The sequence below is a fragment of the Bos indicus x Bos taurus genome, unplaced genomic scaffold (assembly GCF_003369695.1).
Source record: "Bos indicus x Bos taurus breed Angus x Brahman F1 hybrid unplaced genomic scaffold, Bos_hybrid_MaternalHap_v2.0 tig00001982_arrow_arrow_obj, whole genome shotgun sequence".
NCBI lineage: Eukaryota > Metazoa > Chordata > Mammalia > Artiodactyla > Bovidae > Bos > Bos indicus x Bos taurus.
Genome location: NW_020867480.1, coordinates 7,252 through 33,838, shown reverse-complemented (window position 1 = coordinate 33,838; position 26,587 = coordinate 7,252). Strand labels below are relative to the sequence as shown.

Sequence of the window (26,587 nt, the reverse complement as noted above, 5' to 3'; positions counted from 1 at the left end):
GATTGTTATTGATTTTATTATCATAATTATTATCAATAGCATCAGTAAACAAAGAATTCGACTCAGGGCGTAAATACATTCTGCCCCTCCTAAGAATGTCCCATATTGATCAACCTTGCCATCTTTGGCATACATACATAGGCCTCTCTAGGCCTCAAAGAAAAGAGTCTGGAGACAAACACTTCTTCCTTCCTTCCCTCACTATGTTGGGAAGCTATTAGCTTTTTCCTATTTTATGAAGTGGTCTTGGTCCTTTTTGTTAAGACTTGGAGGTGCAGTCTTTTGTTACTCTAATTGTGCTTGTGTTCTTTTACTAACAGGATAATAGCGTCAAAACCTCAAAATATAATGCCTTAAACTTCTTGCCTATGAACCTGTTTGAACAGTTCCAGAGACTTGCAAATGCATATTTCCTCTTTTTGCTTTTTCTACAGGTATTACCTTTTAGGGTCTTTTCCACAGAATATTTTATCAACTTCCCTGGGGTCAGGTTATGTAATCAGTCCTTCTCCTCCTTAAACTGAGAGATGTCTTCTCTCTTTAGACAATGGGCGAATGGATGGCTGGAGTCTCGGGCCAGTCTCCTAGAATAGCTGTGGTCAGGATTAGCCAGGGTGAAACAACCCTCTATAAGAGGAAGGAGACACGGTCGCCGAGTCCCATGCTAAGGGGTGCTCCCTCACCATGACTGCATCACCACAGTTCAGCTTAACCGTGAAAGGCCACAGACTTGATTCTACACCCCCGCCTCAGCTGCAGCCCCATTCCTCCTTCTTGTCCCAGCCTCCCCGACAGAAAGTTAACACATGGGAGCACCAAGGGAGGAGAATGGTTTAGAACATCAGCACAGGGCACGGAAGCCTAGCAGGGTAGGCACAAGTTGGGAGAGAGAGACGGGTCATCTCATTTCCCCTTGTGCTGAAGGGGTATAGGCGGTTATGTGGTTCTCCCATGCCCACACTTAATGCCCTACCCCCCAGCACCTTCATTATCAGAAGAGAGGAATGGCTCTTTGCCATCAAGACAAAGATATTAGAGTTCAGGACATTACCTGGCAATTTATCATCTCCTCTTCTTTCATCTTTAGGAGGTGTTTGCTTATACTGGGGTGGCTAGTTGGAGGTTATAACAGTGGAAAGCAACTAGGATTGTTGAACTTATTATGAATCTAGGGAGACGGAAATGGTGGTGCAGTGGGGGTTGGGAGGAAATACATTGTCCTTTAAGCTTTCTGACCTATGTTTCTCTCCCCTTCCCTCTCCCAGTTGATTCCTCAGATCTCCTCCTTGGCATGGTACACGACTGTGATACCGCTGATGGTGGTGCTGTCCATAACAGCAGTGAAAGATGCCATCGATGATGTGGTGAAGTGGCTTCCAGGGCCTCTCTTCCCTCACTGTACCTAGTCAGGCAGGGGAGGAAGGGAGCAGGAAGGACTCCCCAGAACTGCCTAATACTAGAAGGAAGAAGGAAAGAGGTGTTTCCTTTCCCTATGTCCTTACTTGTGCCAGAGGAATATGAGATTCCCTTAAGCCCAAGATTGGTGAGCCATCCATGGCCAGAAAGGGGTCACTCACGCAAGGCCTTTCTCTGTCTTCTTACTGCCGCCATTTCCAGGTTTCCTTCCATCTCCTTCATAACCCACCTCTGCCTTTACTTAGCTCTCTCTGGGTTTGCTCTCACCTTTCTTTCTCCATTCACCCTTCTCCCATTTCTATATTCCTCTTCCCTTCTTCCTGTCCCCCTTGCTTTCTCTGGTCTTATCTCCCCTTTCTGCATTCCTGTTCTCCTCTCTGACTCTCCGTATTTCCCTCTCCAGCTTTCGGTTCTATCAGGTGCACACAGCTAGGAACCCTCTGAGTTTAGAGAGCATCATGACTCAACAGAGGCTGGCTCCTCCCCTGGCCTTGGCGGGAGAAGCTGGCTCTCAGCGAGTGCAGCGTGGCTTCCTGCATGCTCCTTTACAGCAGGGCCAGGTGGGAGGGCAAACGTGGGGAACCGGTGCTGTGCCTACCAGTGGGATTTGGGAAGCCCATCGTGTTGACCTGTTTGGAGCTTCCCTAAGAGAGTCCTTCTGATTTTTATATCAAAGTTTAAGAGCAGAGTGTTTCTCCAGCTCTTTAACTCTGTGGCTCTTTAAACCCAGAATTAACATATATAGTGGTTTAAATTTCAGGCACAACTAAGATGTGCAAAAATATAACTTAACTTTCCATAACTAAACTCAGTGTAACTCATAACCACCACCTCACCATCTCAGCCCTTTTTTAATGAGAGCCAAAAGCTAAACTTACCAATTCAGGATAACCCAGGCAGTTCCTTCTGGTTTAGAACTCAGTCTCTTTAGGAGAAATATTCTGACCAATTCAGGATTCTTTCTACCCTCTTCCCAGGGAGTAATCTCAACTGAAAGGAAAGGGACTCATGTGAATCTTAGCATCAGGACTTATTTGTTACTCTCTTATTTGGTCTTTGAATAGACCTCTATTCCCCTTTCCTCATTGTATCCATGGTAGAAGCTTCTTATGCTGACTGTGGTTGAGGGTAGGGGTATTGGTATGCTTGTGAATACATAACTTCCCTCTACCTACCAAGGTGTAGCCCCATCATTTTGCATTCTCTCTTCTGTGGCTTTCAACATAAGTTATTTATTCTCATTACCCCAGGTTTTGGCTCTTGATATTAAAACAAAGAGTTTGTCTCTTTCTTCTCGCTTGATTCTTTTTCTGACCTCCTTTCCCAGCTTCTCAGAGACAGTCAGCTTCTTGGTCTGGTTTTAATGGTGGAAGAACTTGGAATTGGCCAGGGGCTGGAGGGTAAGGTGGTGAAGAAACGGGGGTAAGGGAGAATTACAAAGAAGAGGAACTACATTGAACAATACTTCAAAATATTAATCTTCTAAATACAGTTTGCTCTATTTCCTGAACATTTTCTTGTATGATTTTAGAAAAGGCACCAAAATGATAATCAAGTCAACAATCGTTCTGTTCTGGTGCTGATGAATGGCAGGTAAGTGCTTCTTGGGAAGCCAGTTTAGGTTGAATCAGCTCTGGGAGAGCACTGACCTTGCTAAAACTTGATGTGTTTGGAAAGGTGATTTAAGACAGTGAAAAGAGCCTTGGGCTGGACATAGGAAGAGTTTGTTTCTAGTATGCCCTGAACTTGCTTCTCTGGGCCTCATATTTCTTATCTATAAAATGAAAATAATATTCTTTACCTTAAAGGATGCTTACAAAAATGAAACAAAATAATATATATTAAAGAAATTAACAAATTATGACATGATATTAGTATGCAAGTGGTCATTACCAGTACGATGGTCAGCATGGAGATGTCTGTCTTTAGTGCATCAGTGGATTCTACATGACTTATTGACCATTCTACTGTAGACTTTGGTTAGGACATCTTTTTGTTAACAATCTAAAGAAAATATTGGTGTTGACCTCATTGCTGTAGTGTTTGGTCTTATCTATCTAAAGTATGGGTAAATGCTTATTTTTTTGTGGGGTTCTGCAAAATTGGAGCAGTTTACCTTTGGCAGGGATAGAGGGAGACTGGCATAATTTTATATAAAGCAAAATATGAAGATTATTGTAAGAGGTACAAAAATTATCATAAGAATTAATTAAAAAAATAGGCCATCATAGCTGGCTAAAGAAATTAAGGAAGACTTTCTAGAAAAGATGATGTTTGTGCTTAAAAGATGGGGAAGAATTCAACAGAGATTATATGAAAGGAGAAGTGACCAGTGTTTGCAGAAGCATGATCACAAACAAATACAGATCTGAGGGAATTCAAGATGAGGTCCAATCCTTTCTCATGGTGACCTTACACAACACCCAGTAGCTGCAGTTTTATATATATATTTATATTTAAAAAAAAATTTTTTTTAATTGAAGTACAGTTGATGTTCAACATTATATGTTATAGGTATACAATATAGTGAGTCACAGTTTTTAAAGGTTATACTTCCTTTATAGTTATTATAAAATGTTGTCTGTATTACTTGTGTTGTACAATATATCCTTGTAGCTTATTTTATATGTAATGCTTTGTACCTCTTCATCCCCTCCCCATATATTGCCCCTCCCCCTTCTCTGACTCCATTGGTAACCACTAGTTTGTTCTCTGTATGTGTGAGTCTGTTTCTTTTTGTTATATTCACTAGTTTGCTGTATTTTTTAGATTCCACATATAAGTGATATCATACAGTATTTGTCTTTATATGTCTGACTAATTTCACTTAGCATAATATCCTCCAAGTCCATCCATGTTGTTGCAAAGGCAATGGCACCCCACTCCAGTACTCTTGCTTAGAAAATCCCATGGACGGAGGAGCCTGTTAGGCTGCAATCCATGGAGTCGCTAAGAGTCGGAGACGACTGAGCGACTTCACTTTCACTCTTCACTTTCATGCATTGGAGAAGGAAATGGCAGCCCACTCCAGTGTTCTTGCCTGGAGAATCCCAGGGACGGGGGAGCCTGGTGGGCTGCTGTCTATGGGGTCACACAGAGTCGGACACGACTGAAGCGACTTAGCATTAGCATAGGATTTCAAGAGACCCTGGTTCAATTCCTGGGTCGGGAAGATCCCCTGGAGAAGTGATAGGCTACCCACTCCAGTATTCTTGTCCTTCCCTGGTAGCTCAGTCGGTAAAGATTCCGCTTGCAATGCGGGAGACCTGGGTTCAATCCTTGGGTTTGAAAGATCCCCTGGAGGAGGGTATGGCAACCCACTCCAGTATTCTTGCCTGGAGAATCCCCATGGACAGAGGAGCCTGGCAGGCTGTAGTCCATGGGGTCAACAAAGAGTTGGACTCATCCTGAGTGACTAAGTACACACATATCAAGAACTATAGTTTTAATCATAGAATTCTATTATGGGAAGTTCTTGGGCATCTGATTCTGTTATTTATTGTGTTTGCTGATTCTTACTCATGATGGATTATTTCCTCAAGTGTTTTGATCTGTTGAAGCCTCTCATCACTAAAAAGTTAGTTGTGATTAAAAACAAAATTTAAAAAAAGAAAGCTATAGAAATAAGGAGAAAAGATAAAACTGAGTGTATAAGAAATTTGTAAAGCTAGGAATTACTGAATGAATTTAGTCAAATGAACTTCCCAAGGAGCTTGAGCACTTGGGTTTTATAAAACTATTACAGAAAAATTTGTCATAGAGTGGTTTTAGAGTAGGAATTCACAAGCAGGGCCCTAATGGTTAAACTTTGTAAGCCAATGAATGTCTGATTTATTTAACACTTGAGATGAATTGTCTATATTCCAGAAAGTGGTGTCCTTTTTGTACAGCACATATGTTTGAACAGAGATATTAACACCTTTGAAAAATTTTGTTTTTTGAGTTGTGATTTCTGTCATTGTAGTCAGTAATTCTGGCTACAAGCACATCTTTAGTTAAAAGCCACATTTTTTTAGCTATCAAGAGGAATGAGCCACACCTCTGTAAGTGTTCTCTCAGATATATTATTAAATGAAAAATGCAAAGTACAGAAAATTATGTATCTAGTATGTCATTTTAAAATGTATATCTATTATGTGATTATATGGATTGACATTTTCTCAAAAGAAATGCAAAAAATTGTTATAAGTGACAAAACTATAATCTGGGGAGAGAGGAGACTTTACTTTTTCTTTTTCTATATTTTTAATTATTTGAACTGTATTTTTACCATATGCATATATTGCTTTTACTTAAAGAAAAATTATGTGCCTGTATATCTACATATACCATTATAGAGTTTTAGAAAACTCTTATAGCCTGATCAAGAGAAATGGGCCCCATTCTTGATACTGCTTGGGCAAGGAGTATCCCAAAGCAGTTTGGTCCTCCTCTGAGCTTTGAGTTCATCTCAGCTTTTTTTCCCCCCTTGATTGTCAAAACAGGACTGTAGGAATATTCTCAGAGCTGGCATGCAGGCATTCAAGGTTCACTTTCTTGCAGGATAGTGACAGAAAAATGGATGAATGTCCAAGTGGGAGATATAATTAAACTAGAAAACAATCAGATTGTTACGGTGAGTACCTCTTTGGGCTGTGGCTTTTTCTCTTTGGGCTTGAGTAGAAACCTTTTTAGCACTTCTGTGACCACTCCTTTTGGTGATATTCACCTGCTTCACTGTGCATCTAGAGATCACCAGCTCCTGTGGTAAGAAGTTTGTTCTTGTCCACTTCTCACCACAATTCCAGGTAAAGTATGACTGGCTTTAATAAAGGAGGTGTGTGGTACCAGTGATGGGTCTCGAGACAAAGAAAGTAAACCAAATGTCTATAAAATTCTTAGGATGAATAGCTGTTCCTGAGTTTGTAATTTTAAAAGTCTGCCTTCCTTATCTTCTCTGCCTTTCCTGACCACAGGCTGATATACTATTACTCTCGAGCAGTGAGCCCTACAGTCTGGCATATATAGAAACTGCAGAACTGGATGGGTGAGTGTTCCTTCCTCATAGTCCAATAAGACGGTTGAGCCAGCTTAGAATGATTTCTCATTGAGGGACAGCATGATGCAGAGAATGAAGTGCTAAAAGCTAGAAATATCCAGATAAGATAGGAGGCCTCAAGTCTAAGGCTGAGCTCTTGACAGATAATTGAGCATCCAACTGGGTGCAGAATCTGGGCAATTATTCTCCATCTTCAAATTGGAAACATTCAGTCTGACTATATTCAATAATGCTGAGTGATAGGAAAGGTTAACCGGACTATGAAATTTCAGAATATAGTTCCAAAGTTTCTTGGGGTGGGGGAATGAATACTGAGATAATTATGTACTGATAAACCATGTTCTGGAAAGGATTTAAGGTAGAAATTCATTAATGTGCAAAAGCTAAGATCTTTGGAAGATAGAGGCCATCTTCAGAGAGCTTGTCCTGTGGAGTTTTATGTTAATCTGCATCCTTACAACTCTTCCTCTTAGTGCCCACAAACTTTTTGAAATGTGGCTTTGTTTTTACTTCTATCTCTGTGCATTTCTGTATCAAATAATGGTTAAGTGAGATCCCTTCATGGGTCCTATAAACATTTGTGAGACGAGGAGTATGTTTACTTGCAAGTGTTCACAGGTTCTTACCAGGACCTTACTTTTGAAGGGAGTAGGTACCACCTCCAGGTTATTTTGTGATGTTTCTTCAGCGTTTCTAGAGCAGCTCCACCAGCAAGATCTCATAGGTTGGTTAAAGTAGTTGATATGTGTTTCAGGGAGAGAGGGGAGCAAGTGGGCTAATATTTAGCTTCCTGGAGAAGGCAATGGCACCCCACTCCAGTACTCTTGCCTGGAAAATCCCATGGACGGAGGAGCCTGGGAGGCTGCAGTCCATGGGGTCGCTAAGAGTCGGACACTACTGAACGACTTCACTTTCACTTTTCACTTTCATGCATTGGAGAAGGAAATGGCAAGAACCAGTGTTCTTGCCTGGAGAATCCCAGGGATGGGGCAGCCTGGTGGGCTGCCGTCTGTGGGGTTACAGAGTCGGCCACGACTGAATGGACTTAGCAGCACCACCATTCTACCTCAGTACTGCCCTTGAGAGAGGATGACAATAGGAGTGACTCTGACAACTCAAGTCTGAAAGCCAAGCAATATTGGCAACAACTATTTTCTAAAGTAGGAGAAACCGGACCTGTACTGCTGTTATATATGTGCATTCCTTACTCTAGTGAAACCAACTTGAAAGTGAAGCAGGCCATCACCGTTACCAGTGAGATGGAAGATAACCTGAAGCTTCTGTCTGCTTTTGATGGTGAGTTTTGAAATAGATTTGCCAACCCAAATTTTTATCAGAAGAGGTGTGGTTAAAGTTTGATATAGCCATATAGTGAATTATATATAACTCATAAAAAACAGTATGCAAGTTGATATTTACTTATATGGAAAAATATTCACAACATATAAGTTTAAAAAGATTACAATACACTATGCACAGTATAATGTAACATAAATTTGTCTTTGGAAATATATATATGTTTATGAGTATATGTATAGAAAAAATCTTGGAAGGATATACTATAAAAGGTTAATAGCACTTATTTCTAGGCAGTGAGTGAATTTTACTTTCTCCTTTTTAATGTTGTATATAATTTACAAAAGGACATATTTTACTTTACTAATCATGAAAAAATTAACTTATTTCCATTTTGAAAAAAATACTACGTTTGCTTTAAGTAGTTTCTGAATCTATTCAGATTTAGCTCATTTGATCTGGAAGTACTAATGGTAATAAGTTATCATGTGGGTTGTTCTCTTTCTGGATAACCCATGTCACAGAATTACTCTTCTCTGATGCCCAGAACCCTCTGTCTGCCTTTCTAAAGGGAGCTGCTGAGAAATGGGCAGTGGCTGAGAAAGGATAGGAAAAAAAGGTGTGTGTATATTTTGAAAGAGGCTTGTTCTTTCCTCTTTTCTATTAAGCCTCCTCTTTGCTGGGAAAGATTGAGGGCAGGAGGAGAAGGGGACGACAGAGGATGAGATGGTTGGATGGCATCACTGACACAGTGGACATGGGTTTGGGTGGACTCCAGGAGTTGGTGATGGACAGGGAGGCCTGGTGTGCTGCTGTTCATGGGGTCGCAAAGAGTCGGACACGACTGAGTGACTAAACTGAACTGAACTTCCTGTTAGGAAAGAATTAAGATTACAGAGTTAGGACTCTTATTCCTTTTTTTTTTTTTTTTTTTCAGGAGAAGTGAGGTGTGAGTCTCCCAATAACAAGTTGGACAGATTCACAGGAATACTCATGTATAAGGGAAAAAAACTACATCCTGAATCATGACAGACTGATTCTCCGAGGCTGTGTCATCAGAAATACAGATTGGTGCTATGGCTTGGTTATTTTTACTGGTACGTCTTTCTGGAGTCACAAACCCCCAGCCTGCTGGATTCCATTCATAGCCACATTGTGGGCACTTAGTTTTCATGATGTAGATATGATGCTCAGGTATATACCAGAACACTATGGCTTTGAAGAAGGGAGGCAGGGAGATGGATAGATGGATGGAGGAATTAAGAAAAAACTTTTTTTTTTAGGAAAAAAAAAATGACTTTTTTTCCAAACACTGAGCTGCCAGCATATCAGCCCTGCCTTTGATAGTGGAAGGCTTTGTGTTCCAAGGCCACAGAACATTCATGAGTCTTTCTAACCACATCTGGACACTAGACAAGGTATACACATAGAAGTATACATAGAATTAGCATTTGAAAGGAGAACAGTGTGAAAGGGGAGGGTATACATGTGGATTATTCGCATGTGGAGAGAATAAACATGGTGCTCATTATGGGGAAGATAAAATACAGTGTGAAGTGTTCATGCCAGAGAAAGGGCACATGTGGCTCCTGAGCAGTGGCCCATCCTGAGATGGCATTTAGAACCATAATCCTTCATACTTAGTGAGGGATTTTCTGGAGTTATAATGTAGTGCCGGAAAATGAAGGAAGCTTTTGTGCTCCCTATGCCCTCGGTGACGGTGAGTATTCGTGACAACAACCACAGTAAGATCATAATTTCCAGCTCTAGTCTCAGTGTGTCATTAAAAGTCCTTTATTTCTACTTATTGTCTGTCCTATCATGAAGTTCAAAGTCTCTATCGCTCAGCTTCAGAGAAATCTCAGCTCCCACCTCAGAAGAAATCACTTGCCATTGCCTTTTACTTTCTCCATTTCCTAGTTAGAAACTTTAAATAGAGCCTGGTCCAGCTATGGGTTTCCTCAAAAGAAGGTGAATATCTCCTTGTCAGAAGACCCTTTTTCTAAGCTAAATAAACCAGATGGTGATGAGAGAGAAGCTTGAGGCCCCTATTCTGACTTACCAATGAAAAACTAGACTGTCTAAGATGCTGCAAAGAGGGAGGTTTCAGCACTGATGCAGTTTGCAAAAGTAATTGGGATTATCCTAAGAAATAAATTTTCCATTCTTTGAGTTTGGGGCACCAACCATGAGCCTTCCTCCAAGGCTTTATCCTTTAGCATTGGAAAGAAGTTTGATAAAGTGATCATAAAGGTGTGTTTCAACCCAATTTCAGTCCTCTTGAGAATATTTAGAGATTCTGAGATGATGTCTCCCTGTTTAACTTAGGACCAGACACCAAAGTAATGCAGAACAGTGGGAAGTCCACCTTTAAACGGACACACATAGACCACCTCATGAATGTCCTCGTGCTCTGGGTAAGTTAAAGACCTCTTTTCTGTATTTTTATAAATAGGCCTTCTTTGCTTCCTTCTACAGCAGTAGCTGGTATTTTCAAGTCAGAATTTACTTGTCTGAAAGTCTCAAGCAGTTTTAGGACCCCACAAACTTATATCTGGACCAGATAAGAAGAAAACTCATTGACACTTTTTTTCTTTTTCTTCTTAGCCAGTTTAACTCATGACCACTTCAATAAGCTCTTACTTAGATTAATAAGATCACCTTACTTAAACCAATGATTTTCAAACTCTATTTCCTTAGAGAAGGCTAAGGTCTGCTGCAGGGGGAATAGAGAAGATCAAGAGTTTTGTTCTGGCCTCTTCATTCTGAAGTTCCTGCTTCAAAAAGAGCAGCCTCACATTTATCTGTTCTGTAAAATTTCAGTTAGAGAATAGAGGATTCTACTGCTAAGAAATGAAATTTGAAAAGCACTCAGTACATACTGATTATATGTGAAATCATAAAAAAAAGAGTACAAATGAACTTATTTAAAAAACAGAAATAGTCACAGATGTAGAAAACAAATTTATGATTATTAGGCAATAAGGGGGGAGAGATAAATTAGGAGATTGGGATTGATATATACACACTACTATATATAAGATAGTTAACAAACAAGGACCTACTGTATAGCATAGGGAAGTCTACTGAATACTCTGTAATGGCCTATATGAGAAAAGAATCTCTAAGAGTGGGTATATGTATAAATGATTCACTTTGCTGTATACCTGAAACAACACAACATTGTAAATCAGCTATACACCAATAAAAAATTTTTTAAAAAGCACTCAGTAGATGATAATCAGCTTTAAGAATAAAATTTTAAATTGAAGATTAATTAGTTAATTTCCATGCTTATCATATGTGTGTGTGCATGTTCAGTCATGTCCAACTCTTTGCGACCCCACGGACTATAGCCCACCAAGCTCATCTGTGCGTGGGATTTCCCAAGCAAGAATATTGGAGTGGATTCCCATGCCCTCCTTCAGGGGATCTTCCCAACCGAGGGATAGAACTGGTGTCTCTTGCATCTCCTGCGTTGGCAGGCAGATTCTTTACCTCTTGCACCACTGGGATTTTAGAAAATTAGGAAGTTCATTCAGCTTTGAGACCAGATATTAGTATTCACTATCTTTTTCTTTCCACTACTGTCTGCATAGCTTTCAGCAGTTGAAACAAAGTGACGTTTCCTGGTTTATTAATGAAGAAGATAATCATAGTTGAGAATTCAGAAAGGCAGCAGAGGTAAATATGCCTTTGACAATATCAGAGAGTGTATCATTAGGGAATAAGTAGGTAATTTAGCCTAGGGTTGTCTTTAAAACAAGATATCTCCCATATGCCTAAGAAAGCTCAACTACCTGGTTACCTATCTGAAAGGTAGTGATAATACTTGACACCTGTAGAGGAATTTTAACTTTTTAGAATATTTTCACATTCACTTACAGCAGCTTCACAACATCTATGAACAATAAGTCAAGAAATATTTTTCCCACTGACAAATATGCAAGTTAAGTCATAGTAAAGATAAATAACATAAAGTCCCACAGAAAAATAATGTCAAAGACTCATTGTCAAGTCATATTTTTTATTAAAGTGTAGTTGATTTAGAGTTATGTTCATTACTGCTATACAGCAAAGTAATTCAGCTATGCATATATATACTTCCTTATTTAATATTCTTTCCCATTATGGTTTATCATAGGATATTGACTATAATTTTTTATGCTGTTCAGTAGGACCTTGTTGTTTTTCCATTCTATATATAAAAGCTTACATCTGCTAACCCCAACCTCCCATTCCATCCTTCCCCCTTGGCAACCACCAGTCTGTTCTGTATGTCTGTGATTCTATTTTGTTTCATAAATGGGTTCATTTGTGCCATATTTTAGATTCCACATATAAGTGAAATCATATGATATTTGTCTTTCTCTTTTTAACTTACTTCACTTAGTATTAATATGACAATCTCTAGCTGCAGCCATGTTGCTGGAAATGGCATTATTTCATTCTTTTTTATGGCTGAGTAGTATTCTATTATATATGTGTACCACATCTTTATCCATTCATCTGTCAGTGGACATTTACTTTGTTTTCATGTCGTGGCTATTATGAATAGAGCTGCTATGAACCAAGGAGTGCATGTATCTTTTTGAATTATAGTGTTGTCTGAGTGTATGACCAGAAGTGGGATTGCTAGATCATATGGTAATTCTACTTTTAGTTTTCTGAGGAATCTTTATGCTATTTTCCACAGTGGCTGTACCAATATACATTCCCACCAACAGTGTAAGAGGATTCCCTTTTCTGCACACCCTTTCCAGCATTTGTTATTTGTAGACTTTTTGATGATGACCATTCTGACCAGTTAAAATGGTACTTCATTATAGTTTTGCTTTGTATTTCTCTAATAATTCTTGATGTTGAACGTTTTTTCTTGTGTCTATTAATCACTTGTGTATCTTCTTTGGAGAAATGTTTATTTAGGTCTGCTGCCCATTTTTGGATAAGGTTGTTTGTTTTTTTGTTGTTCATTTGTTTATGCTGTTTGTATGTTTTGGAAATTAAGCCTTTTTCACTTGCATCATTTGCAAATATTTTCTCCCATTCTGTAGGTTGTCTTTTCATTTTGTTTATGGTTTCCTTGCCTGTGCAAAAGCTTGTAAGTTTGATTAGGTCCCATTTTTTTTCATTTTGTTTATATTTCTATTGCCTTGGGAGACTGACCTAAGAAAACATCAGTACAATTTACGTCACACAGAATGTTTTGCCTATGCTCTCTTCTAGGGGTTTTATGATGATGTCTTTTGTTTAAGTCTTTAAGCCATCTTGAGTTTATTTTTGTGTATGGTGAGGTGAAGTCATTTTTATTGAGAATCTAATATGTGCCAGGTATTATGAGGACCATAAGGATTTATAAGTCCTGGGTCCAGCTGTCAAGTATATAAATTCACTTTGGAAGATAGAGCATCAATATGTGCCAGATGCTTTACATACATAATTTTATTCAATGATCACACCTATCCATCTAGGCATAACTTTTCAGAGTCAATTCTCTTTCTGCTATGCTTGCTATCACCCTGTGGAGATAAAATTAAAACACGTGACAAGTCTATTTAACATGAAAATCTGACCACATGTGAAGAAATTATAAAATTTTTTAAAAGATCCTAAGAGCTTTCAGTGGAGAAGGCGATGGCACCCCACTCCAGTACTCTTGCCTGGAGAATCCTAGGGGCAGGGGAGCCTGATGGGCTGCTGTCTATGGGGTCGCACAGAGTGGGACACGACTGAAGTGACTTAGCAGCAGCAAGAGCTTTCAGAGAGAAATAAAAGGTCATAAACAAGAATCAGAATGGCATTGACCTTCTCAACAGCAACAGCAGAAGGTAAATGTTGTTGCCTTCGAAAGTCTGCCAGAAAAATATTTGCATCTTCTAATTCTAAATCCATTGAAGCTGTCAATAAAATGCGAGTATAAAGAAATTTCGGTATGTGCAAAGACTCAAAAAAAATTTACTCCTTACGTATCCTCTCTTAGGATGTTTCTAAAGTATACTCAAGCAAAAGAAGAGAATAAACCAAGAAAGATTTGGAAGCCAGGAAACATGCAAACACTGAAAGGAAGTCCTAGGATAATAGCTGAATAGCAGGCCTAGAGCAGATTAAAGCAGAGGTATCTGGGTTTCTGAGGTGGTACTAGTGGTAAAGAACCTGCCTGCCAATGCAGGAGACTTAAGAGATGAGGGTTCCATCCCTGGAGGAGGGCATGGCAACCCTTTCCAGTATTCTTGCCTGGAGAGTCCCCATGGACAGAGGACCCTGGCAGGCTACAGTCCATAGGGTTGCAAAGAGTTGGACATGACTGAAGCGACTTAGCATGCACACCTGCATGGAGAGATCTGCAGTGGGAGTCTTCAAAGAGAGAATGTAGTTCCCTATTCAAATCCCTACAAGGTGGATTCAGCAGAGAAGTGGTGTAGATGCCCAGAGCAGCTACACTAGCCAACTAGCTGCTATGAATTCCTGCATTTGTGAGCTCTTTCATGCAATCTTTCCTTCAGAAAATAGGGAGTATCATCTTGGGTTCCATGCTTCCTCTTGGGCATCTAGTTTAAGAAGGATGTTGCTGTTCGAGCCCGGTACGACTGTGAGAAAGTACAAATAGAAAATAAATTCTCTGACAAAGGATGAAGAACCATCAGCAGACCCAAGAAGTTGATGGGCTTTGGGAACGCATAAAGTTGCTAGATTGTACTGATAGGTAAGCCAGAATAGTGGAAGCTTTGGTGGCAATGCGTTCCTCTTCAGCAGCAATGCATTCCTCAAGAGTAGTTCCAAGCTTGAGAGAGCAGGAATGGAGAGCAGGAGTAAGATATGTGGATATAATAATCAGGACAACTAATTTTAAAACTGCCCATAAAACAGCTTGGACAACCACTGGCCCTCTGTACCATCCTAACACCCCTATAGGCATCCATATAGCAAAAACAAATGTATTTGACTTCCAGTCTCAAAGAAGAGAACTGCTTTCTGAAGAAATTTAACAACCTCTGCAGAGGGCTAGGGCTTCTAATGTGGGTGTCATCACTTCTGAGTAAACCCACTTTATTTTAAATTTGGGGGACTCAAGTTTGCCTGCAAGTTCCTTTTATATCCTAGGGTAAAACCAGTGAACTAACACATTTTGCCTACCTACACAGAGCTCGTGGTTCCATCTTCCCATTCAGGGGAGTGGCCTACTAGGGAAATGAACCTATCCAAAGGAAATAAAGCCAACCTATAATGGTCAAACTACTCTTTTACTTCTGTTTTTAAGTGATCTGGAAAAAAAACCAGGAGCACAAAAGAAGAGGATGAGGACAAATAAAATAACTGACTCTGGAAAAAACATTATAATTCAAAAGAGAAAAGAACTTTCAAAAGAATTTCACTATTCTTAGAAGAAACAATTGCACAAATAAGAATAGACTGATTCTTTTTTTTTTTTTTTTGGCCATGCTGTGGCTTGGGCATCAACCCTAGGCCAACAGCAAAAGTGTGGAAACTTAACCACTGGACTGCTAGGGAATTCCCTACAATTTTTTTTAATCAAAGAATAAAATAAGCAATCTAAGAACAACAAAAAAGAATTTTGGAAAGTAAAAACTACTGAAATTAAAAAGTCAATAGAAGGGCTGAAATAAAGAGTCAAAGAATACTAGACCTTAAAACCAAAAATCTAAGAGATAAATACTTTTTTTAATTGGAGGACCAAACCAAGAACCCCCACAGGATCTCCCAGGAGTATCAGAATGCAAAAATGGAGGGAACAATATTGTCAAAGAAATAATAGAAGAATATTTCCTATAATCGAAGAAGGATATGAATTTCAGATTTAAAACATCCATTAAACATCATTAAATTCTAGAGCTCCAGTGGTGTTTAGAAGTACCTCAAAGTTTTCATAGAGATAAGAGTAAGATATGAACAAACAATGAGAATTAGATTGGCATCAGATTTCTCACCAGCACTACTGAGTCCTGGAAACCAGAGGTTCATACCTTCAAAGTTCTCAGTTTGACCTAGAAATCTATACCCAGGCAAACTACAAATCAAGTGAGAGAGCAGACTTCTTCCTCTCATGGGAACTTCATTCTGGCTGGCCAATGGCTGCATAGGCCTTTGCATGGCTTGCTTCTTTTTCAGGGTTTTAACGTCTCCTTTTCAGAGAAGCCTTCTCTGCCACCCATCTAAAGTGGGCATCACCTCCACCAAGACCTTTTTTATTCTGTTAACTTGTTTTATTTTCCTCACAGCATTTGCTATTGCTAAGTCGCTTCAGTCGTGTCCAACTCTGCGACCCCATAGACGGCAGCCCACCAGGCCCCGCCGTCCCTGGGATTCTCCAGGCAAGAACACTGGAGTGGGTTGCCGTTTCCTCCTCCAATGCATGAAAGTGAAAAGTGAAAGTGAAGGCTCTCAGTCGTGTCCCACTCTTAGCGACCCCACGGACTGCAGCCTACCAGGCTCCTCCGTCCATGGGATTTTCCAGGCAAGAGTACTGGAGTGGGATGCCATTGCCTTCTCCCTCACAGCATTTAGCACTAGTTAACTTGTATTTTTCATTTCTTAACTTGCTTGTTTTCCACCTATATCCACAGGATTACAAACCCTCTGAGAGTTAAGACGTTGTCTTTTATCACCATTGTATCCCAGTCCCTAGAACTGTGTTTAGCATATAATCAGTTCAGTTCAGTCACTCAGTCGTGTCCGACTCTTTGTGACTCCATGAACCGCAGCATGCCAGGCCTCTCTGTCCATCACCAACTCCCGGAGTTTACTCAAACTCATGTCCACTGAGTCGGTGATGCCATCCAACCATCTCATCCTCTGTCGTCCCCTTCTCCTCCTGCCCTCAATCTTTCCCAGCATTAGGGTCTTTTCAAATGAGTCAGCTCTTCGCATCAGGGTACCAAAGTACTGCAGTTTCAGCTTCAGCATCAGTCTTTCCAATGAATATTCAGGACTGATTTCCTTTAGGATTGACCAGTTGGATCTCCTCGCAGTCCAAAGGACTCTTAAGAATCTTCTCCAACACCACAGTTTAAAAGCATTAATTCTTCGGCCCTCAGCTTTCTTTATAGTCCAACTCTCACATCCATACATGACTACTGGAAAATAACACATAATAGAAGCATCATTATTCTGTGCTAAGTTAGAAAGACAAATGAGTGCCTGAGCTACCAAATTATGAGCCTCTAAGGTAGAAATTATATCCATCTCTACATCCTTGGGAGTGTCTTGTACAAAGCTGTTCTCAGGAAGTATCTTTTGAATGGTTACTAAATGAAGAAATGTTCTCGAATTAGCTAGGTTCTTATCAGCTCAGCAGTTTTGTTTATGTGGTATTTTTGCCAAGACATTGTCAGTGTAGTTAGATATAACGCACTCCATTTCTCAAGCTGAAGCAGAAATTCTTCCTCATTTGAACATTTCATTTCTTCCCCATTTTTAGAAATGATTCTTAGGGGAAATTCTGACAGAGACAGGAAGCAAGATGAGTAAAGACGCTTCTTGATAAACCCATAGCTGACCTGGAGTCTGGTCCTTTCCCTGTGCCCAGAGCTCCCCAGAGCTCCCCAGAGCTCACAGTGACAATGCTTTGTGAACCCTAGTCTCTTTAAGTAGGACTGTATTTGTGGGGCAAAGAAAAAAAAAAAAATCAGTGCTTGAAATTTAAATGATGCCAGAAATCTAGGCTATACTTCTGGAGTGAAAAGGTACAGTGAAAAGCACAGAAGTGAAAGGCCCAAGGACCGAGGAATATTCTTTTTACAGGCTGCCTAGGACTGTGATCAGCAATGGCCTTAGTTCTTGACAGACTTGAGAATCTCTTTCAGCCTTTACTGGACACACAGTACAAAATGGGAGGTAATCTGCTCTTCTTGGGTCTGACTGGCTCTCATAATAAACAAAGTAAAGTTTGGGGTTTGTAGCAACAACCAATTTCTTATTTCTTTCTTCCTATACAGAGGAAGCACTGTGAAGCTTTAGAGACTAAGTACCAATAAACCCCATCACAGCATAAATGTTTCTTAAGAAAGAGACCATCTGCAAGATTTTAGAAAGTCTCAGGATGGCAGAAAAAGCTCTAGGAATGAGGAAACAGCAGATTGTGTACTGCCCCTGCAGGCCTCTCTGAGTGGGAGAAGTCCTGCGCTCAGGGGCTTGGTCTGATGGAACTGATTTCCTTTCTGGTTGAGGGGAGGGCACAGCCCTAGAAATGACTGATGGGTCATTAACAGGGATGGAGCAGAAGCAGTGTTGAAAGTCACTCTGTAATTTTCTCCCACAACTTTAGAGGGTGTCAAGTTTATTTATTCTAATAATTTAAAATAATTAAAAATAAATTTATATTTATAAGTAAGTAATAATAATTTATTATCATCATTTTACCTTCCTTCCTTTTTAACAACTGGAGTTGATAGAATTGGGGCTGGAGAAGTGGCAGGTAGAGGAATATGGTTTCAAATTTAATATTGGCCACATGGAAGACGACTCTACACATGGACATCATCAGATGGTCAATACCGAAATCAGATTAATTATATTGTTTGCAGCCAAAGATGGAGACGCTCTATACAGTCAGCAAAAACAAGACTGGGAGCTGACTGTGTCTCAGATCATGAACTCCTTATTGCCAAATTCAGACTGAAATTGAAGAAAATAGGGAAAAGCACTAGACCATTCAGGTATGACCTAAATCAAATCCCTTACGATTATACAGTGGAAGTGAGAAATAGATTCAAGTGATTAGATCTGATAGGCAGAGTACCTGAAGAACTATGGATGGAGGTTCGGAGGTTCATGGCATTGTAGAGGAGGCAGGGATCAAGACCATCCCCAAGAAAAAGAAATGCTAAAGGACAAAATGGTTGTCTGAGGAGCCTTACAAATAACTGAGAAAATAAGAGAAGCTGAAGGCAAAGGAGAAAAGGAAGGATATATGCATCTAAATGCAGAGTTCCAAAGAATAGCAAGGAGAGATAAGAAAGCCTTCCTCAGTGATCCATGCAAACAAGTAGAGGAAAACAATAGAATAGGAAAGTCTAGAGATCTCTTCAAGAAAATTCAAGATACCAAGGGAACATTTCATGTAAAGACGGGCACAATAAAGGACAGAAATGGTATGGACCTAACAGAAGCAGAAGATATTAAGAAGAGGGGTCAAGAATACACAGAAGATGTATAGATCAGTCTTATGGACTCTGTGGGAGAGGGAGAGGGTGGGGAGATTTGGGAGAATAGCATTGAAACATGTATAATATCATGTATGAAACGAGTCGCCAGTCCAGGTTCGATGCATGGTACTGGATGCTTGGGGCTGGTGCATTGGGACGACCCAGAGGGAGGGTAGGGGAGGGAGGAGGGAGGAGGGTTCAGGATGGGGAACGCGGGTATACCTGTGGCGGATTCATTTCAATATTTGGCAAAACTAATACAATATTGTAAAGTTTAAAAATAAAATTTAAAAAAAAAAACTTCAAAAAAAAAATGAATGTGGTTCAAGAGAGAGGGGACATATGTATACCTATGGCTGATTCATGTTGATGTATGGCAGAAACCAATACAATATTGTGAAGCAATTTGCTCTCAATTAAAAATAAATAAGTTTGGGGGGAAAAAAAAAGAATACACAGAAGAACTGTACAAAAAAGATCTTCATGACCCAGATAACCATGATTTGTGATCACTCACCTAGAGCCAGACATCCTGGAATGTGAAGTCAAGTGGACCATAGAAAGCATCACTATGAACAAAGCTAGTGGAGGTGATGGAATTTCAGTTGAGCTATTTCAAACCCTAAAAGATGATTCTGTGGAAGTGCTGCACTCAATATACCAGTAAATTTGGAAAACTCAGAAGTGGCCACAGGACTGGAAAAGGTCAGTTTTCATTCCTATCCCAAAGAAAGGCAATGCCAAAGAATGTTCAAACTACCATATAATTGCACTCATTTCACACGCTAGTAAAGTAATGCTCAAAATTCTCCAAGCCAGGCTTCAACAGCATGTGAACCAAGAACTTCCAGATGTTCAAGCTGGATTTAGAAAAGGCAGAGGAACCAGAGATCAAATTGCCAACATCTGCTGGATCACTGAAAAAACAATAGAGTTCCAGAAAAACATCTACTTCTGCTTTATTGACTATGCCAAAGCCTTTAACTGTGTGGATCACAACAAACTGAGGAAAATTCTGTAAGAGATGGGAATACCAGACTACCTGACCTACCTCCTAAGAAATGTGTATGCAGGATAAGAAGCAACAGTTAGAACTGGACATGAAACAACAGACTGGTTCCAAATTGGGAAAGGAGTACCTTAAGGCTGTATATTATCACCCTGGTTATTTAACTTATATGCAGAACACATCATGAGAAATGCCGGGCTGGATGAAGCACAAGCTGGAATCAAGATTGCTGGGAGAAGTATCAATAACCTCAGATATGCAGATGATACCATCCTTATGGCCGAAAGTGAAGAAGAACAAAAGAACCTCTTATTGAAAGTGAAAGAGAGTGAAAAAGTTGGCTTAAAATTCAACATTCAGAAAATGAAGATCATGGCATCTGGTCCCATCACTTCATAGCAAATAGATGGGGAAACAATGGAAACGGTGACAGACTTTATTTTGGGGGGCTCCAAAATCACTGCAGATGGTGACTGCAGCCATGAAATTAAAAGACACTTGCTCCTTGGAAGAAAAGCTATGACCAATCTAGAAAGCATATTCAAAAGCAGAGATATTACTTTGCCAACAAAGGTCCGTCTAGTCAAGGCTATGGTTTTTCCAGTAGTCATGTATGGATGTGAGAGTTAGACTATAAAGAAAGCTGAGCACTGAAGAAATGATGCTTTTAAATTGTGGTGTTGGAGAAAACTCTTGAGAGTCCCTTGGACAGCAAGGAGATCCAACCAGTCCATCCTAAAGGAAATCAGTCCTGAATGTTCATTGGAAGGACTGATGCTAAAGCTATAACTCCAATAATTTGGGCCACCTGATGGGAAGAACTGACTCATTTGCAAAGACCCTAATGCTGGGGAAGATTGAAGGCAAGAGGAGAAGGAGACGACAGAGGATGAGATGGTTGAATGGCATCATCGATTTGATGGACATGAGTTCAAGCAGGCTCTGGAAGTTGGTGAGGGACAGGGAATCCTGGTATGCTGCAGTCCATGGGATTGCAAAGAGTCAGACACGACTGAGTGACTGAACTTAACTGACATGGATAAAGCACAGCCATTAGAACTCATCATTAAAGTTTAATCTGAACCATGAGGAGAAGCCATTCTGTCACATAACTCAGTGAAGAGAAGCAGAACAAAGGGGGAGTAAGATTATGAAGAGTTTTATGGCCCCAGAGAAACCTGCATCACAAAGAATGGAACTACTCAATATGAATCTGCATTAGGCTAGGAATAAAAGCAGATTTTGTTCTTTTTTATCTTAATGCTCCTGCTTTATTCTCTTTCATCCCTCATTCAACTCTCAAGTCTCAAATATTGAATGATATTGAGGGTTTATTACTAACTTTTTAAGTGATAAAGGTATCGTGATTATGTGTTTAAGTAAGATCCTTTAAAGATATATATTAAGTAAGATCCTTTAAAGATATATATTAAACAGTTTCCAAATAAAATTATATAATGTGAGAAATTTGCTTAAAATAAAAGAGAGGACAGAGGAAGAGGAGATTTGGAATAAAATAAAACCAGCCATGAATTGATCATTGATGAAGCTGGGTGATGGGTACATAGAAGTTCATTATAATATTTAATATCTTAATATGTGTTTGAAGTTTTTTATAATAAAAAAGATTTTTAAATCTCATTTTTTGAGAGTGGTCCTAGTTAGATCTGCTTCTTCTGCCTTAATACTCTTGTCTTCAAAGACTTTTTATCAGTAACTCAAAGTTGAGACCTACAGTTTTCTACCAGTGGGGATGGGTTACTTTGAACAGTTCACACCTTGTGACAAAGGGCATAGGTTTGAAGACCTCTGAGTAGACTTAGAAGTTCACAGTAACAATACATGTCTTCTTTGTAGATATGTGGGCATGTGATGCTGATGGAATGTAAAATTGTATAACCACTTTGGAAAGCATTTGGCAGTTTCTTAAAGAGTTGGGCATTTATCACAAATTATAGAATTCCCTTTTTTCATGGCTGAATAATGTTCCATTGTAGTGTGTGTGTGTCTGTGTGTGTCTGTGTCTGTGTCTGTGTCTGTGTGTGAGTGTGTGTGTATCACATTTTCTTTATCCATTCATCTGTCGATAGACACTTAGATTGTTTCCATGTCTTGGCCATTGCAAATAACGCTTCATTGAACATGGGAGTGGAGATATCTCTTCAAGATAGTGATTTAATTTGATGACCCAAGTGAAAGTGAAAGTGAAGTTGCTCAGTCATGTCTGGCTCTTTGCGACCCCATGGACTGTAGCTCACCAGGCTCCTCAGTCCATGGAATTCTCCAGGCAAGAGTACTGGAGTGGGTTGCCATTTCCTTCTCCAGGGGATCTTCCTGACCCAGAGATTGAACCTGGGTCTCCCGCATTGCAGGCAGATGCTTTACTGTCTGAGCCACAGGGAAGCCCCAAATTTCACTCTATTCCTCTTGCAATTATTCACCTACTTCAAATCTTTCCTTTGTCAAAGTCAGTCCACACACACTAATATTCTAATTCTTTCCAACCACTTCCCTTAGAGTTCTAGGCTCAGTAGGCACATGGTCTGCCTTCCTATTTTACCATCTTCTTTCTGTAAACATGATTGCTATATTGTCAGCCTTTTACATCCATTTCCTTCTCACCTCCCCACCTGCAACTGCTAAGCCAGTGTCACACTTTTTATACTTTTGTTAAAGTAGAACCTCACTTCAATAATGGAGTAATTAAGAGCTTGGGTTCTGGAACTGGTCCAAAACCTGTCTCTCCTGGATAGTAGCCAGATAACTTCAGGCAAAATACTTTTCCATTCTTAATATCAAGTTTATTATCTATTATTAAAAGACGAGAATAATATTAAATAATACACGTAGAGTACTTAGCACTGTTATTGGCACTTAATACTTAATGCATTTTAGTTACTGTTTTGTCCTATCAAAATCCCAAGGATGACTCCTGCTGGGCTTTCTTTTCTGTCTTGTGGACTACTGCCTAGAGACTGTGAGCTTCAGGGGGGAACCCCCCCACCCTGCCCTCAAAGAAAAGAGAGAAGCTTTGTTGAGGGAGAGACTCCAGATGGTAGAACTAAAGCAGTACATCTTGGATGAAATGTTAATTTAATTCTTTTTTTGATTTCTAGATTTTCCTGTTTTTAGGCTGCATGTGTTTTCTCCTAGCAGTTGGTCATTATATTTGGGAAAACAACAAAGGTTACTACTTCCAGGATTATCTGCCGTGGGAAGACTATGTCTCTTCATCAGTTTTCTCTGCCACCCTTATGTTCTGGTCCTACTTCATTATCCTCAACACCATGGTGCCTATTTCCCTCTACGTCAGGTAGGCTTCTTTGACAGCTGAGGGAGGAGCTGACTTCTTCTGGGGGAGGATACTTCCTTCTTATTCCCCAACTAGACTGTGAACTTTCAGGAAACACAGATGCTGTGCTCTTTAACCTTTTACTTTCCAGAGTGCCTGGTGCACAAAACACTCTGAGAAATATTTAGAGTTTGCATAAATGCTTTCTATGTCCAGAATACTGTGCTAGATACTTTGTGGGTTATATAATAAAAAATTATTCCTACACTCAAATAATTTATAATGTACATGACTAAATAAGACATACAAACACATGAAATAATTAGAAAACAATGCACACAAATTTTGTGTTAAAGTAAAAGCTAGGCAGCCCCTAGTTTATCAATGACCCAGATTCTAAACAGTCATTTGTAAATGACTCAGAACTCAGAATGCTTTTTCCCCCAGAAACAATGTGGCAAACTGCAGGTAGGTGTGATTGTGACTTAAATTCTGGTTCCTAAAAGATGGAGAAGATGAAGGATGTTTCCTTCCCCTTTTCATGAGCACATTGGAAAAAAATTTGAAATATAGGTAAAATAAGTTTTTACTGTATTCCAATCTCCTTTTTTGAGTTCCAGCATTCCCTTTCACATAAATGCACCCAAACACATTTTCTGCATCCTTTTCGGGTTTTCTAAACCCTACATTGTGGCATCCGAACCCTAAAATCACCCTATATGCATGTGTGCTAAGTTAGCTAAATTATCTTACTAATTAAATATTTACTGAACACCTACTATGTTACCAACAAAGGTACCAACAAAGGTCCGTCTAGTGAAAGCTATGGTTTTTCCAGTAGTCATGTATGGATGTGAGAGTTGGACTATAAAGAAAGCTGAGCACAGAAGAATTGATGCTTTTGAACTGTGGTGTTGGAGAAGACTTTTGAGAGTCCCTTGGACTGCAAGGAGATCTAACCAGTCCATCCTAAAGGGAATCAATCTTGAATATTAATTGGAAGGACTAACTGATGCTGAAGCTGAAACTGCAATACTTTGGCTACCTGATGCAAAGAACTGACCCATTGGAAAAGACCCTGATGCTGGGAAAGATTGAAGGTGGGAGGAGAAGGGGACAACAGAGGATGAGATGGTTGGATGCCATCACCGATGCAATGGACATGAGTTTGAGTAAGCTTCGGGAATTGGTGATGGATGGAGAAGCCTGGCATGCTGCAGTCCATGGGGTCATAAAGAGTCTGAACAACTGAGTGACTGAACTGACTATGTGCCAAGCACTATATTAGGTTACAGAGAAAGATACATGAATAATAATACAGCCCTTCCTCCAGATAAGCTTACAACATAGCCATGGAAACAGATACTTAAGTAAATAATTAAGATACAATATGAAGAATTATGTAATAGAAATTAATATGTGAATGCTATGGGAGCCTAGAAAAGGAATAGGTTGGTTCCACCTACAGAGTCTTAGGGATTTACAGAAAAAAGTAATCATCAAACTGATACATGAGAAAAGAGGAGAATTTACCAATAAGAAAATACGAAAATAATATTACAAGCAGAAAGATCAGTATGTACAAAGGTTAGAGGTTTTTAAAAGCTTGATCTGGTCATAGAACAGTGAGTGAGCCTAGACTGAGGTGTTGGATGCTAATTTAGGATTAGATTCAGGAGAGCCTTCAATGCTAGGTCAAGGAGTTTGGGCTTTATCCTAAGACCAACAGAAATCTTTCTAAGGAAAGAAATAATATCATTAAGTGTCTGAGTTTAGAGAGGTTGCTATGGTGACTGGTCTGGTGAAGGAAGAGAGGGGTCAAAACTCAACACATGAGGACTAATAAAGTCAATAATGAGGGCCTGAGCACCACCTCCCTCACCTCAAACAAAAGATTCATGTTTCTTAATGCAGTTGTCTCAGACAGGGGTTACTAATGAAGCAATGAGATAACACACACTCCAGCCAGTCCATTCTGAAGGAGATCAGCCCTGGGATTTCTTTGGAAGGAGTGATGCTAAAGCTGAAACTCCAATACTTCGGCCACCTCATGCGAAGAGTTGACTCATTGGAAAAGACTCTGATGCTGGGAGGGATTGGGGGCAGGAGGAGAAGGGGACGACAGAGGATGAGATGGCTGGATGGCATCACTGACTCTATGGACGTGAGTCTGAGTGAACTCCGGGAGTTGGTGATGGACAGGGAGGCCTGGCGTGCTGTGATTCATGGGGTAGCAAAGAGTCGGACATGACTGAGTGACTGAACTGACTCAACTGAAGTATGAATGATGATAGGAAGGAAGGCACTTAAAAAGTCTGCACTGTTTTAAAATGAAGATGCTTGTTAACCATGTTGTTATTTAGTGGCTAAGTCATGTCCAACTCTTTTGTGACCCCATGGACCGTGACTTGCAGGCTCCTCTGTCCATGGGATTCTCCAAGCAAGAATACTGGAGTGGGTTGCCATTTCCTTCTCCAGGGGATCTTCCCAACCCAGGAATCAAATCCACATCTCCTGCATTGGCTGAGCCACGAGGGAAGCCATGGAGAATCCATAAGGCGTGTCATTTAGAATAAAAGTGGAATGTGACTAACACAACTGGGAAAATTCAGATAAAATGGAGAGGAAGCTGTTTTAGGAAAAAGCTACCCTACAGGCAAGCTGGGTCTGCTGAGAACTTTATCAGAGGATCAGCTCCAGTAAGCTGTTTCTGAGTCTCACAGATATTCCCCTTCCTCTTCTGAAACGAAGAAGCACAGTCTCCAGTCTCAAGTATCTCTCTTTCCCATTAATGAGTTTACGTGACAGCAGCAATACCCCTCTAATTAAGCTTTGGCTGCCTTTTATAAACTAGCTTAACTCTGTCAGGCCTTGCATTGTTACAGAATTTTTAAAAATTTGAACGAAGTAGTGTAAAGGGAATATGCCTCAGCAAAGTTAATCAGTTTTCTGGTAATAAGTAAAGACTTGAGTGATAATGATCAAAGTAGAATTACAGTGGGTTGGCTAGTATGAAGGGTCCTTCAAGACTGTAGGTTCTGAGAGAAGGTATTCTGATTTTCATTTCTACCACAGGACTGGGAAGAAGGAAACCAGGGGGATGAATTTACTTGCCCTGTGTTGACCCAGGACCCTTCTTTTCTTGCTTTCTCCTTAGTGTTGAGATAATAAGATTGGGCAACAGTTTCTATATCAACTGGGATCAGAAGATGTTTTATGAACCAAAGAACACACCAGCACAGGCTCGTACCACCACCCTTAATGAGGAGCTCGGCCAGGTCAAATATGTGTTCTCTGACAAAACAGGGACCCTGACTCAGAACATCATGATTTTCAACAAGTGTTCAATTAACGGGACATTATATGGTATGCAT

The 26,587-nt window shown here is 39.9% G+C and overlaps 1 protein-coding gene across 1 annotated transcript; it reads left to right on the top strand.

Moving 5' to 3' along the window:
- Positions 1 to 320: 320 nt before the first annotated feature.
- On the top strand, positions 321 to 26,587 carry LOC113888797 (phospholipid-transporting ATPase FetA-like; the record flags this gene model as incomplete). Its single annotated transcript, XM_027535789.1, is given in 11 exon segments — positions 321 to 434; positions 1,266 to 1,364; positions 2,948 to 3,009; positions 5,959 to 6,031; positions 6,372 to 6,442; positions 7,668 to 7,750; positions 8,688 to 8,752; positions 8,754 to 8,847; positions 10,079 to 10,167; positions 23,038 to 23,234; positions 26,371 to 26,587. Coding segments are annotated over 11 exon segments (1,164 nt in total), but the record flags the coding sequence as incomplete, so codon positions are not given.